At 41.9% G+C, this 14,845-nt stretch overlaps 1 protein-coding gene across 1 annotated transcript in view; it reads right to left on the minus strand.

Annotated features, from left to right (window-relative positions):
• Positions 1-343: 343 nt before the first annotated feature.
• Positions 344-14,845, minus strand: part of EXT1 (exostosin glycosyltransferase 1) — a 284,562-nt gene continuing 270,060 nt past the window's right edge. Inside the window, exons 8-11 of the mRNA XM_077847038.1 lie at positions 11,966-12,055; positions 6,661-6,821; positions 4,314-4,485; positions 344-883 (exon numbers count right to left, since the gene is read on the minus strand). Coding sequence (XP_077703164.1) covers positions 698-883; positions 4,314-4,485; positions 6,661-6,821; positions 11,966-12,055 — 609 coding nt within the window. The 3' untranslated portion in view covers positions 344-697. The remainder of the gene's footprint in view (positions 884-4,313; positions 4,486-6,660; positions 6,822-11,965; positions 12,056-14,845) is intronic.

The following is a 14,845-nucleotide window of genomic DNA, read 5'->3' on the forward strand; positions in this document are numbered from 1 at the left end:
CAGTGCAAAAGATGATCACATCTCTATATCTGAGACATAAGGTTTTCTGTTACAACTGTCTACCTGGAGGTCATAATACTTTCTCTCATGCAGCAACATATTAGAGATAGAAGTTCAAGTGGATCTGCAAATTCCAAGTGGAAAACAATTTGTATTGGCAAAGTGGAATAATGAACTTGTCTTAACTTATGCTTGATGTTATTTCTCGACATTGGGTGCAGTGACTTCTTGTGTCTTCCATGAAGTTTGAGCACTTGTAACCGCAGGAAACCCTGCATGACCAAGGACAATGATGTTTGTGGGAAGAAGAGTAGCAGCTTTGAAATATTCACAACCAACACAATTTTGATTAAAGAAAGAACTCTGGTTTTTAATAGTTTTGATCATTAAAAAAGTTTAAACCTGCATAGCAATCATTTCAAAAATAATTATTTAATGTTCCATAATTAAACTGTACACAACCTAGTCTTGGGACATAGAAGCCAGTGAGGTGAGTTTGGAGCAGTCCCAGGAGCCAGGAGTCGAGTTTTCATTGGCCTTTTTTTTTCTTTTTTCCTTTTTTTGTCATTCTGTTCATCTAAGATTATTTGGATACTTGGCACAATCTGGCTCTGCTGCTGAGCAGATCTGCACTGGGAAGAGAGAGCAGCTTGACCCCGTCCCTTCTCGCTTCCCCTCCCCCACTTGGCTGGATTCCTCAAAGTCGCTCAATGTCTCGGTATTTCTTCCTCAGAATAGAGACCTGGTCTTTAAAGAGGACAGGGTCGAGCCTCATCTGCGAGTGGATCAGCGGCATGTAGCCAAACCAGCTGGCAAACGTATTCATGCAGCTCTGTCGCTGGGCAAAGTGGTCAGGGTCAGCCCAGCGGGAAGCCCGAGAAGTCTGGGGAAAAGGGAGACAAACCAAGAAGACAATGAGAGAAGTGCAAGGTAAGATGGGAACGCTGCAGAAAACCAAAGTAAGGTTCAAGGGCAAGTGGCAGAGCTTGGGGTCTGGATGCACCCCCAACCCTCCCAATCTGCCTGGGGAAGATGCAAGCACTAGCTGCAGGTCAACCTTGCCAGAAGGTCTTCCTAAGACATGCCATGTTCCTTGACGTTCACAACATACAAACAAAGCTCCACGTTGACTGATCCTCTAGTCTGGGAATGATTCACCAGTTGAGCCTCAACTACTATGGTCTGTAAACATAAAATTTATCTTTGTCCGTGTGATCAAATATGATGTCTAACCATGCGCTTACGGTTTCAAAGATAGTATTCTAAAACTCTCTGGTTTACTTGGTTGATTCTGAGAAGCAGAAAAGGTGGCTACCGTCTCTAGCTGTGTTTGCCTAAGGCTGATTAAATATTTTTAGATCATGTAGAGGACACTGATTTAAAAGAAAGCTGCAAGTACTGAAATTTAGATAAGCATAATGTCTCTAAAAATTCCATTTTGGGGCAGCCTGGGGGCTCAGCAGTTTAGCGCTTGCCTTCAGCCCAGGGCATGATCCTGGAGACCTGGGATTGAGTCCCACGTCGGGCTCCCTGCATGGAGCCTGCTTCTCCCTCTGCCTGTGTCTCTGCCTCTCTCTCTCTCTGTCTCTCTCTCTCTCTGTCTCTCATGAATACATAAATAAAATCTTTTTAAAAAATTCCATTTTTATAAAACAAAGAAAAAGGGGGCTACCCGATGGTGAGGGGAAAAAAAACCCAGCCTCATTTACCAATAGGCATCTGGACAATGATATATGTATGCATGAATGTATGTTCAATGGTTTTTATTCTCATGCATTGTTAGAAAATGGTTTCAGAAAAAAAAAAAAGAAAAAGAAAATGGTTTCATAGGAAGGTACATTTTACTGTGAGAATCACTCAGAGTTACTTAAAAACCACAAGTGTCAACATGCTTGAAAGGAACCACTGAAGGTAAATACAAATGTCAAGTTACCTTTGAGCAGCAGAATAACAAACAAAACACTACTTGTAAAGTGTTTCCATGCAGCTTATTTGGGCCTCCTCACAACAACATGGTTAAGTCACCTACCCATCGGGGTAATCACATCCCCACTGCACAGATGAGGAAGCTTGTTCAAGGCTGAAAAGGGGCTGAGCTCAGGTTCTATCCTTTACCATTTACACTAGGAGAACTCTACTTGGCAAGTCAGAGAAGTTTCTGACTAAGCTGACCAGCTGAGTTCCTATCGGAGCACACTGGTCCCAAAGGGACCTTATTTTGGTCCCAAATGGGTGTGGGGCCAGACTCCCTATCCCCAGAACTACTGTCCAGAGCTTAAATTTATTCTTATTTTCTCTTACAAATGGAAAAAAAAAAAAAGAATCCAGTTGAATCAAAGTATCATTTTTGCCTGTAGATTTTAACATTTATTTTGGGTCAAACAACATACTAGATAAGATATATTTCCTGCATAAATAAAAACATAATCTTACTAGTACATGATATCCATTTATATTACCAGTCACACATTCAATAAACTAATGTGTATGACAGGAAGCGGGGGGCAGGAGGGGCCACATACAGTACATATCTAACTAGACACATCAAGTTCTATCTAAGGCTTTATATTTGTCCCAAAATATGTGTAAAATCACTTGAAATACTGATTTGGTAGAATTAGGCAAATCTATGAAAAGAATAGAAAATGAACTCCTATGGAACCATGTGTTATTAGAGTTCTACTTCTAATGAGTGTGTAACCTCAGGGAAGTTCACAGAAGTTTCTGAGCAAACAATACTAAAGGAATGTTACGTCCTTGAATGACATTGATAAAAATGCCTGGGCGTACAGTAGCCACTCAATATATCTGGCTTGAATGTGACTAGTCTGCTAGCCTTAAAGATGAAAAGTTCTTGCAAATCCCCTTGCGTGTTCTTTTAGTAGTTAGAGGGAAATAAAATTTGCCACAAGACTCATTGCTCATTAAGGACAGCAGTTCGGTCATAACCAGTATCTAGATCAGTGCCTGACAATCTGTACATGTTTGTAAATACTGAATTATGAAATTTTATTTTATTTTTTTATGAAATTTTATACACTTAAGATCCTGTAAGGTTTTTGCTTTTACTAAATTTAGTGATGGAAAATCCATCAACCATGTTAACATGAGGTCTGGTTAAGTTTTCCTTTGCAAAAGCTAGATCTGTATATGATTTACAGTAATGACTGGGACAAGGTACATGGAAAACCCAAACAACTCAACTGATAGAACCCTCAAGTACATTCTTCCAGGTTGACTCAAATGCTGTTGGATTCTCCATGATTTAACCTGACTGGACCTAAACGGTCTACAGGTTTTTGATTTCTTCTATATAGAATTGGGCTCTGTCCAAGATGAATAAAAGTGGATGAGTTTCAGCTTAGCCAGATCAGCCTGATACTGGACCCAGAGGTGTAAAATAACCAGTAGTGGGAGGAACAGCCTGGGATTCAACTCCCAATTCTATCTCTAGTAGTAGGTGACTTGTGGCAATATGTTTAAATTCTCTGGGTCCTAGTTTTCTTACTTATAAAAAGAGAAAGTTGGATTATATTTCCTTGTAACTATCTTTAGTACTAAACTTATATGACTCAACAATATTTTACTTTCATAAAAGTTTTCATACATTTAAAAAAATTTTTTAAAGATTTTATTTATTTATTCATGAGAGACAGAGAGAGAGACAGAGAGAGAGAGAGAGGCAGAGACACAGGCAGAGGGAGAAGCAGGCTCCCTGCTCGGAGCCTGACGTGGGACTCGATCCAGGTTCCCAGGATCATGCCCTGAGCTGAAGGCAGAGGCTCAACCACTGAGCCACCCAGGTGTCCCTAGTTTTCATACATGTTATCTCAACCCTGTGAGGTTGATTTTTATCCTTTCCATTTTAGAGATGAACCAACTGAGTTTCAGAAGGTAACTGACTTGTGTTCTAGGGGAAGATCAAGGATCGTGATTTCTGGTCTGTAACCAAGGTGCTCACCCAACTCAAGAGAAATCACCAGAAGGGTGTGTTGAAGACAATATTATTAGCTATTCATTAAATAAAGTACCTACAATAAACTTACATAAATTCTTTGTAGGTCTTTAACTCTGGAGAAGGTACATGTTTCTCATGCCACCTTGTAGGTTATATGAGAGCTTTTACATTCTTGATATAAAGATACCCCTGACTCTCGTCTTCCCAATCATCCATGTGCCAACCATATACTCTTCTGGGGCTTTTAGAGATTTTTAAAAATTTCCTCATTATCCTTCCTAGAGGAACAGTGAGTCTCATTACCTCAGGCTAAACAACCAGCGAGCAAAGCAGAGAAGGAGAGTTCTATTCTTACCTGCCCCATCATTGTCTCCTTATACTGCTTCTTCTGGGTGACTTTGATTGGAGGCAATTTTGTCACAGCAGACACCAGGAAATTCATGAGAATGTCCTCACAGTTGGCCAGTTGGTCCACCATGTTCTTCAGGCTGGCTGGCAGGTAATGGGTGTACAGGTAGTGATAATATCTGTAAAAGCCAGACAAATTTCATAGGTGCCCATCATTATATAATCAGAGATGGTCTTCTTTGACAGGAAACCTGTACTTACTGTTTGAATCTCTAAACATATAGATGATCATGACAATAGCCATCACTTCAATGATACTATGTGCCAGATAATGTTCTCAAGTGTTTTACAAGGCATCCGCCATACAATCCTCATAAGGAGCCTATGATAGAGGTATTATTATTATCCCTGCTTTACAGATAAGGAAATAAGGTCCCAGAGATACACAATGATGCAGATATTGCTCGGGCAGCATGACTTTAATATCAGGGTGGTTGGTTAGAAACTGAGTAATTGGATGATAAGAGAAGTTACTTACACATAATCCACATATCCTTACAAACTGCTTTACAATTTTAATTACTAGTTTAATCAGAATTGTATTCAATACTATTCTATAATTCTGAATCCAACAATATACTATTCCATTTTCGTGGTCTATAAACCATATTATTTTGACACTGTTAAAGCAAACTCCTAAGTAATCTGGTGGCTAATCATTATGGAGGACCCATAGTTAAATTGGATTACTTCTCACTCTACTATTCTATTAAGAGAGACATATTAGCATGTATTTATAAGAAAAATAACTTGAATAAATCAGATTCACTGAGTGGTAGTGGCAGGGAAGAAAGGGAACAATGAACTTTAAAGAGGTAGGGTCTTAAGATCAAGATTCAGCCAACCTAGATGCTTATACCTTGTGTACTTCCAACTCTACCCCCATGACGGAAAGATTCTCTATTCTTTACTTAAAAAAGACTAGGTTACAATTAGTGTGTTCACCTTACTAAGGCAGAAGAATGGGGATTTTATTAATGACCGAGTCAGTAACATTAACTATCTACACTCACTAATTTGGCAATCTTACCTAAGTGCCCTGGCTTTAAGGGACCACATCTATTCAAACAACCCCCAACTGTATATCTCTGTCCCTGCTGTTTTTCCAACATATCCTTTTGGATGTCTTAACATGCCCAAGACTGAACTCCTGTATTTTCCCTAATACCTAATCCATCTATAAGAGCTTTCCCCATCTCTTGGTGGCCTATCTTTCCAGTTCCTGGGATCAAAACAAACAAACAAACAAACACCATTATCCAACTCTGTATCTAATCTGTTAAGACATTATGCTAGAGATCTTCAAAATATGCCTATAATCTGATCACTACTTACCACTTCTGGCTCCTAGGCTCCATCATCTCTTGCCTAGATGCCAATCACCTCCTAATAGGTCCTGCTTCTACCCTGGCCCCCGTATAGTCTATTCTCAACACAGCACCCAGTGTGGATGCCTAAAATATAAAAAGATGTCTCCACTCTGTTCAAAGCCCTACGCTGAATCCCATGTCACTCAGAGGCGAGTGAAGTCCTCATGACGGAGAGCAAGGTCCTGCATCTGGGCCCCTGTAACCTCTTTCTCTCCTGCTTTCCACTCATTCCACTCTCAGCACATTGGTCTTCCTGATATTCCTCCAACACTCTGGCTTGGGGCATCTAGCCATCATTCTGGCTGAGCTGTTCCCTTCACCAGAGCACTCTTCACACAAAAATCCTCTTGGATGATTTCCTCTCCTTCTCTTAAGTCTCTGCTCTGATCTCATCTGTTCAATGAGGATCTGGCCACCCTTGAACATCCCCCTCTACCTTCATGATCCTTGACCAGCTCCTCTTTGCCTTTTTGCTATATGACTCACTCCCTTAACCTATTAGAGAATTATTATGAATACGGTGTCCTCCCCTTGTTAGAATAGAAAACCCACGTAGGCAAGATTTTTATTTTTCATTCTTATTTTTTTACTCTAGGGTAAATCGCAAGCACATAGATGATGCCTCGGGGTGCATACTTCAGTATTTACTTTTGTTGCTGTTATTTGAAATGTTCTGTTACTCGATATATGTGAGTCTGTCCTCCAGTTTCAGACAAACTGAAGATGTTACTCTACCCTTAGTTCTGGAAATGCAGTAAACCAAAGGGTTTTACTGGCTTCAACGACACATGTTGGCCGCACTGCTGGAAGGTAAACAGCGATGCAGACTGATTTTTGGCACAAGTTTCTGATTATGCAACAGCCGGAAGCTAATATATAAGGAGTCATATAAAAATCGATATGCAAGATATCTAAATTCCTCACTTGTGGTAAATAGCAGCTCCTGTCAACACCATGGAGTAGTCGTTTGTCCACTTGGACGTGTACCCCCACCGCTCCTTAGAGTTATCCCAGAAATGGCTGCGTGCAGGGTACCCCACAATCCTCTCGGGGAAGCTCTGCCACACTGTGAAGGCAAAATCCACCTGCAGGCGGAACACAAGCCAAACAAGCAATCAACAGTGTTAACAAATGTCAACAAAACATTACCTTCCCCCTGCTAATTCATAACGCGAAATCCCAGGACTGTTGCGAAACATTAATTCCATGTATTCATCAGCAAATTAAACCGACTGCTTGACATTTTGCCCCATAATTATGCACATGTTAATGTTTTCTGTTGAAACTTCAGATTAGTGCAGAAACGAAAGAAGAAATCGTCGATGTGTCCTTTAGGATACAGTTTGTTCAAGCAAAAACACAAGTCACAAAAGCAGTTGCTTTTTCCTCCCCCTCCTCCCTCCACGGTGCACGTGACCACTGATTCATGCGAGGCACAAATGCTTGTTTTATAAACGGGAGATTTCCTATATACATCCAGAGGATGAATATACAGCATGCATCACGACTAGCAACATGGCAAAGCCAAAGTGACTAAAAGAAAAGCAGCGTGTTAAGAGTGAGAGAAAAGATATTTAGATGTTTAAAAACCACACAAGTTCTAACAGGATTTCAGAGCGGGTATCAGAGAGAAATGTTAAGTCAGGCCTCTCAGGTTTGAAGATGCTCAGCATAAAGGAAATCTAGAAAAAGCATCCACAATGAAAAATCACTAAGAGTAGGGAAGAGGCCAAGTGAAGCCATATGATTATTTTAAAGAAAATGCAGGGAAGTGACTTTCCAGTGCTAATAGTAACCCAAAGCAGGTACTTCTCAACCTGTTAAAAACTGACATTTATAATTAGCAAATCGTCTGTTTTAAAATGTGTGAGTGAATTTCTGACTTGCTAGGATTGTTTGATGAATGATAAATAAATACATAGGAAGTAAAAAAATTAAAACAGTAACAGCAAACGATCATATAATGCTCATAGTCATGTAATGCTCTGGTTATAGTACTTACATATTTGAACTCATGTAATCTTCCAATAACCCTGAGAAGTACGTCATTTTACAGTTTCCAATTTGCAGAGAGGGAAGCTAAGGTACATGGAGGTGCAAGTAATTTTCCTGAGCTAGTAAGTGGCAGAGTCAAGATGCAAACCCAGCCTTCTGGTTTCAAATTTGGTAAGTACTGTTACCATAGCCTTCTTTTAGTTCTGTTGCTATAGCACTGAGAACAATTTAACTCTTATACAGGTTATACATTCACCCTACAACCTTTCTTATCTCTTCTTCATAAGTAATGCAAATGGAAATTCCATTTATTCCACAAATATTTCCAGTAGCAGCGCTGTGATGGTGGCTGGGAACTGAGTGATGGTGCCAAGTCCAGTTCCCACCTCCTAGAGGTCGAAAAGCAATAACTATTTGCAACAGCCAACAGTGGTTGAAAACAACCCAGGTTCTATCAACTGATGAATAAATACATAAACCAACCATGGTATCTCTATATGGTGGAATGTTACTCAGCTTTACAAAGGAATGAAATACTTAGACTATGGATGAACGCTGCAAACAGCATGCTGAGTGAAAGAAGCCACCCACAAGAGGCCACATATTGTAGAAATTCCCAGAAACGGTGAATCCACAAAACAGATCTGCGGTTCTAAAATCTAGGGAGTGACTGATTAGTAGATTTGAGGTCTCTTTTTTGGGCAATGAAAATGGTTTTGAGTAAGATAGAACTGGTGGCTGCCTGGCATTGTGAATGTAGTAAATGCCATTCAATTATTCACTTTAAAATGGTTAATTTCATGTTACAAATGTTATCTCAATTAAAAGAACAAAGCAAATCAGCCTGGATCAGTAGTTCACAAGCTTTCACCACATGTACAACATCATTCCCTTCTTGCCACATCCCCACACCATACAATTACTTCTTTCCTATTTTTCTTTAAAATGCCCCAGGCATTCATTCTCTCCCTCCACTCCCCCCTCGGCCTCATCCTAGGTAAACCTGCCAGAGAAACCCTGGTTTGGTTGCTGGCTATACTGTTTTCTGACAAACAGTAAATACAATTGTTGAAATATGCTTGCCATGAAGTATGCAAAACTGAGGTACACACACTCCATCCTTTGGGAGCACTGGCCTGAGTGATCTGTGAGGGTCGTTTTTATCTCTGAACCCTTTGGGCATAGAAGTCACTATTTTTGTGAATAGTCATAAATCCAAATTGTAATGAAACTCTAGTTTCATGCCCTAACTCAAGATAAAAGAGCCTCAAGAATATAGCTTGTTCCTCCCAAATGAAAACATCCAGAAAAAAAATAGGGTGTTGGAAAATATGTTAAGAAAGCTTGTTGGGACACAGGGGATCGCGAAGACAGCAGCAGGGGAGCAGACGGTATTTGCCAGAAGATTGAAATCGGGTTGTGATAACCGGCATGCCATCACTGGCGCTCAATACTAATGGTGCCAACTGATGGGCCAATATATTATGCAGCCCGTCGTCAAAGAATCAGCCTGGCTGTCAGCGCTCTTTGGGGTTTTCCATTATTCTTTGAAAAGGAAACACACGCCCTGGCAACTACTATAGAACCCGATGGGGTTTTTTCATCACATGAATTTCTTACTATCTCAAAGCTGTTTCAAGTCATTTCAAAGGAACTCAAAAGTAAATTCAGATAAAACTATGATTCTTGTGATAGTTCTGCTTTCGAGAAGATCATTAGCACATCAAAGGAGGTAAAGGTCAGCTTATGAGGCCTTTTCTCTTAAAAACCAACATCTGTTTTCTTTTGAGAATTTGCAGCAACTCAAATAAATGTAAATAACTGTAAACCACCTATATCTAATACCCTTTACAGAATGCTGCTTAAAAATCTATCCTGACTACTATGGAGAGGCATTTAAACGAGCGGAGACTCCTGAGAGAGGAAATAAAACGAACATCTATTCACTTTAAAAAAGAGAAGTCCTTTGTCCTTGACCATGTCAGGTGACAGGATCACTCCAAGATCAGCAGGCAAAAGTAAACCAGACCACCAGACTCTTAAATTTATATATCATTTTCCATCCACAGACTTCTAATTACTTCATGTAGGGCACACATTCCTCCCAGCATGCACGGAGCGTCTGGAATTGCTGGTCTTTGAGAAAGAAATTCACCAGCCCATGGAAACATCACAGATGCTCAAAGATATTTGACCATGGGACAGGAAAAACAAAACAAAACAAAACAAAACAACCAACTGTTGAGTGCCCTCTTGCTGCCCAGTGGAAGATGTGAGATGCATGAATACTTGAGGTCACGGGATAATGACTTAAATGTATGCCATGGTTGTGTTGACGACACGCTGGTGTCCATGTGCTGCTTTCCCTGTGTTTGCCCTCCAAGGTCCACTCTCCACTCTTCTTGCCAAGCTCTGTGCCCTGGCATGATGGAACCCCATGGATGGCACAGCCTGGGCTTCCTTACAGGCTGGTGGTGACCAGGTTAGGTCAGTGGGCGTCCCCCACAGGAAATGGACATGGGACAGAGAGAAAGAGAGGTCGGAGTATTTTTTCCTGGCTCCCTCTGAGGTTTGGCACGAGAATTTCAGGCAGTTGTCACATGCCTCCATGATCATAGCTCCTGTAGAGTTGGCTTCCTCTTCCTCTCCCAGGTTCCACATCTTAAAGACTCTGAAACACTATTTTCTTAAGACTTAGGAGTGGGAGCTGCTTCCTGGTCTTGCCACTCTCCAGATACTCCAGTGTCTTTAACCCCACCCACCCAAGTCAACTGAAATCCCTTTCCTGGAATCACCGGACTTGGATTCCATTTGCTGCCCGGACTCTGATGGCTAGAGGCAGGAACTGTGTAATCAAAGTCCCCGGCATGGAGACCAGAACAAAGAGATCCCTCAATAAATACTTGCTGAATGAATGTGCTCCGAGGATGCCAGCTTCCCTCGCAGGAAGCAGCAGAAACGTGTAAGCTGGAATGTCCCATACCCTGTATTCCATAGCTGTCGTTCCCTTTGAACATTAAACATATCTCCCCCACCCCCACCCCCTTCCTCCTGCTGACTTGCACATGACACAATTGGCTGTGTGTTCACACTTTAATCTCCTCAGCATGCATCCCTTCAATCATTCATTCACTGAGTATTTATAGAGCCTGGGCTATGGAGAAAGCATTTTACCAAGGTGAGGCCCAGGGCATTTTGTCCTGGGGTGGTTTAGGCTGCACATAATGTCTGTTCAATTCCATCTGATGGAAATTGGAAGCATCCGTGAATTTCGAGAACGAGACAGTGGGACTGCTAGCCTAGGTTAACACCAAGCGCTGGCTACGCAGGCAGCAGGCCATTAGAATCGGGCTGGTGTCCAGGAAAGTGCATGCTGATGAGTGTCGATGTTTAAATCGAAAAGAAAATGATTATGAATACGAGGGGAAAAAGAAAGGGAAAGGTATAAGAGCTCGGTCTCCATGCTTTTTAGCAGCTACCATTAATAATGCATTTCCGATATACGACATTTTTATAGAACTGTCTTTGGTCCCTTCGATGGTTTCAAGTAAAGTTTCTGAGATCAATACTCATTCGAGTTGTAAAAATTGGTTTTCTATCGTATCTATCTCTCCTCTCTCTCCTCCTCACACGTTCTTTGTGCAATCTTATTTTTGGCACAAATACCTGAACATCTGAAATAGCAAGGATCTCCCGTCTCAGTCTTAAAGTGAAACCGTTTGCTCTTGTGTGGGTGAAAGAAAATGAGCACTTTAAACCGAGACACAGAAGCTGCCTTCAGAACCCAGAATAGTGTTCCCTGACAAAGGCAACACCCACCCACACAGGCATTAGGATCACTAGGGAAGGATGGGCTGTTCACTCTGGACTCTGGACTCTGTGGTCTCAAGATGATGTGAAATAGGTGGCCCCCTACTCTTCAGAGTTCTGCACACCTGCCCATAGCTGTGCTGTTTAAAAACAAAAGGAGGGCAGGCAGGAGGGGAGAGGTGAAGCACTACCATGCAAATGAGGAGCCAATTAGCAGAGAAAACAAAGGGGAAATGCCCTCAGTAGGGTGCCAGGCAGTGGCAAGGTGCTAATAGGCACTGGTTGATTAGAACAGAAGCTGCAGGAAGTTTTGAATAAGGTTTTTGAGTTGGCTGAGGCAAGGGCAAAAGAAGCCCTGGCCCCTTGGGGTTGGGGGCAACTGCCTAGAGAGCCCACTGCCCACTCCTCTGGGGAGGGCGCTTACCTCTGTGGTTGAAAGCACAGTGTCCTCATCTAGGCTAAGCACCGCGTCTGTGATGATGTTGTCATAGGGCAGGAAACGGCTGCTCATGACCTGGGAGGGGGCAGAGAGCAGGCAGGAAGGAAAGAATGAAGGAAAAGAGAGGTAAATTTAGAGTCTTGTTTGCAGGAAAACTTCCCCATCCTCACTTTCAAAAAGAATGGTCTACCACCATGTCATCCCTCAACACTGAAGACTTCCATCTCCTATCAGCACAGAGTCTTGTTCTACAGTTAGTGGACACCTACTGTGTACAGACACCTTGCTAGTCAAAGGGAGTACAAAGGTCAATAAGACATCTTCTCTTGTCTCGCAGGAGTCCACAGTCCAACAGACATCAAGATGCAGATGATCAGTCCTAGCTGGCCATGGGCAAGGCCAGGAGAACAGAGGGTGCAGCAAGCTGCTGCTTGGGAGGGCAGGTGAAGGCCTCAGAGAATTGACATTGAAGCAGGACTTGATGGGTAGGAATTTACCAGGTATAAGCAGAAGTGAGGCAGAAACAGGGCTCAGAGGATGTGAAGGCACAGAGGAGAGAACCAGCTCTCTGAGGCCTGGAAAGAGTGGATGGATGGATGGAGCTGTGATTCCAAGTGTGGGGCACACACCACTGGAAGGCCATGTCATTTTGGGAGGCGTGTGGAAAACATTTAAAAATTCTACTCTTTACTGATGTTACATAGATTGGCAAAAAATACACACAGATATATCAGCAATAACAGCTACAGCAGTAACAGGTAGTAATAAAGTTACTGAAAAATCTCACTGAAACAAAAAGCTGACTTATAGACAAATATTAAATAAACAATAATACATGTGGCCTATGGATTTAGGCAAATTGTGAAGGTAGCATATGAATAAAGTTTGGGCAACTCCAGGATAAGGCATAGTGAGGTGTGTGCAGGTATGCCTGGGGTGAGGGACCAGCTAGAAAATTTAAGACTAGAGAGACTCCAGGGTGCCTGGGTGGCTGAGTTGGCCAAGCATCCAAATCTTGGTTTTGGACCAAGAGTCATGATCTCAGGGTCTTGAGATAGAGCCCTGCCTCAGGCTCTGTCTGTGCTCAGCGCAGAATCTGCTGTGGATTCTCTCTCTCTCCCCCTGCCCCTCCTGCTGGTGGTACTCTTTGTCTCTCAAATAAATAATAAATCTTAAAAAAAAAAAAAAAAAAAACTAGAGAGACTTCTCTGTGACAGTCATATCTTAAACCTCTTTGTTGAATGTACTACAGAATAACTAACCATGAGAATGATAAGAATAACTAACATTGTAAAAACATTTACTATGTGCCAGAAATGTTCCAAGTTCTTTATATACTTCATTGAGTCTCTGCTTTATAATAATCCCATTTTATAGCTGAGAGAGCTAAGGCATAGAGAGGTTAGGTAGGTGTCTTGCTCAAGATGCACCCATCGGCATTTCCTCCCCTAGGGTGAGATTCTGTAGAGCACCTCAGTCACCGTGCTATGCCTGTCTCAGCCTTGAAAAGGACTTCAAAAGTGAATTGGGGGCAATCTCATATTCTCCACCTCCCTCTGGAAGTTCTATCAACAGTTACGACATCCTCTCTAACCTCACACTTGGAAGTCAAGGGAAAAGACATTTGCCATCAACTCTCAAGGCATAAAAGTCAGGGAATGCAGCAGTTGGACATAGAAGACAAAGGGAAAAGGGAGGCCCTTACCCTGGCTGCCAAGGGTATGTTTTCTACAAGTCTGAGGACCCCCACCCCCAAGAAGCTCAAGCCTGTATTTATAACAGGAAGCCAGCTTATCTATGAGATTCAGTTTCCATGCCCGTGAAGCTACTGGAGGGCTTCTGACATAAAGGATGGGAAGTGCCCAGTATTTTCCATCTCTGGGAGCTCAAGGGATGGATCTACAGCATAAATGGCTCCAGGGTCTGCTCTTACACATCTGTCAACTGGGTCAAGTTTTCTTTTCCTTTCTCGGGTTTTCAAAATAAAATAAAATATAAAGCGATCAGCAACCCCATATACACGGTGCTCAGAAATCTCAGCCTGAAGCAATTCTCCTGATACTGTTTACATGTCCACCGACTAACACAGAAACCATTAGCTGCCAGCTTAGTGATGCCCTGACCCTTCTCTTGTTAAGTCTAGAGGGGAGAGCTGCACAGACAACAAGGCCTTTATACTCAAAACAGAATTTTGTAGCTGAAGCAGAAAACACCTCAACTCTAAACTCAAGCCTAGAGACGGAAATGTAAAATGGGGAATGAGCAGGACCTAGGACTTCTTCCCCATTATGTGCCCAACCACTAGTTTTATAAAAGGATCCATTCCTTTTTCTGCACCTGCTTCATCAACAGAGGTTAAGAGTCCATAATCCAGTCACTTCAAATTGTTGTGTAGAAACTAGATGCTGTCTTCCAAATACCTTGCCTCAGCCACATTCCATAAGTTGAACAGTTTAGCATGAAAGGAACTGGTATCTTGCAAAGTCAATCTTGAGTGGAATGGGTTTTGCTTATTAGTTCACGTAAGAAATGTTTAGCAACTGTATACCAGCCCAATCGCTTCTGAAATTAGCAAACATGGATAGGAAATGACCAAGACTCCAGAAGTTTATTGTCTCATGGAGAAGATAAGAAATATCCCCAAGTAATTGTACAAAGCACAGTGAAGCCACCATGTGCACCCACACTTCCGAGTGCTTTTAACAAGTCTAGTATTGGACCATTTGATCTTTTAGAAATAAAAGTTAGGTATTATGATTGTTTCCATTAACTGAAGAAGGAATTGAGGCACACAGACCCAAATAACTCACTTTAGAGCCCATAATACAAACCATAACATCCCAATGCCTCCCAGAAGAGTAGCTA

Source organism: Canis aureus, chromosome 14 (genome assembly GCF_053574225.1).
Source record: "Canis aureus isolate CA01 chromosome 14, VMU_Caureus_v.1.0, whole genome shotgun sequence".
Classification (NCBI taxonomy): Eukaryota; Metazoa; Chordata; class Mammalia; order Carnivora; family Canidae; genus Canis; species Canis aureus.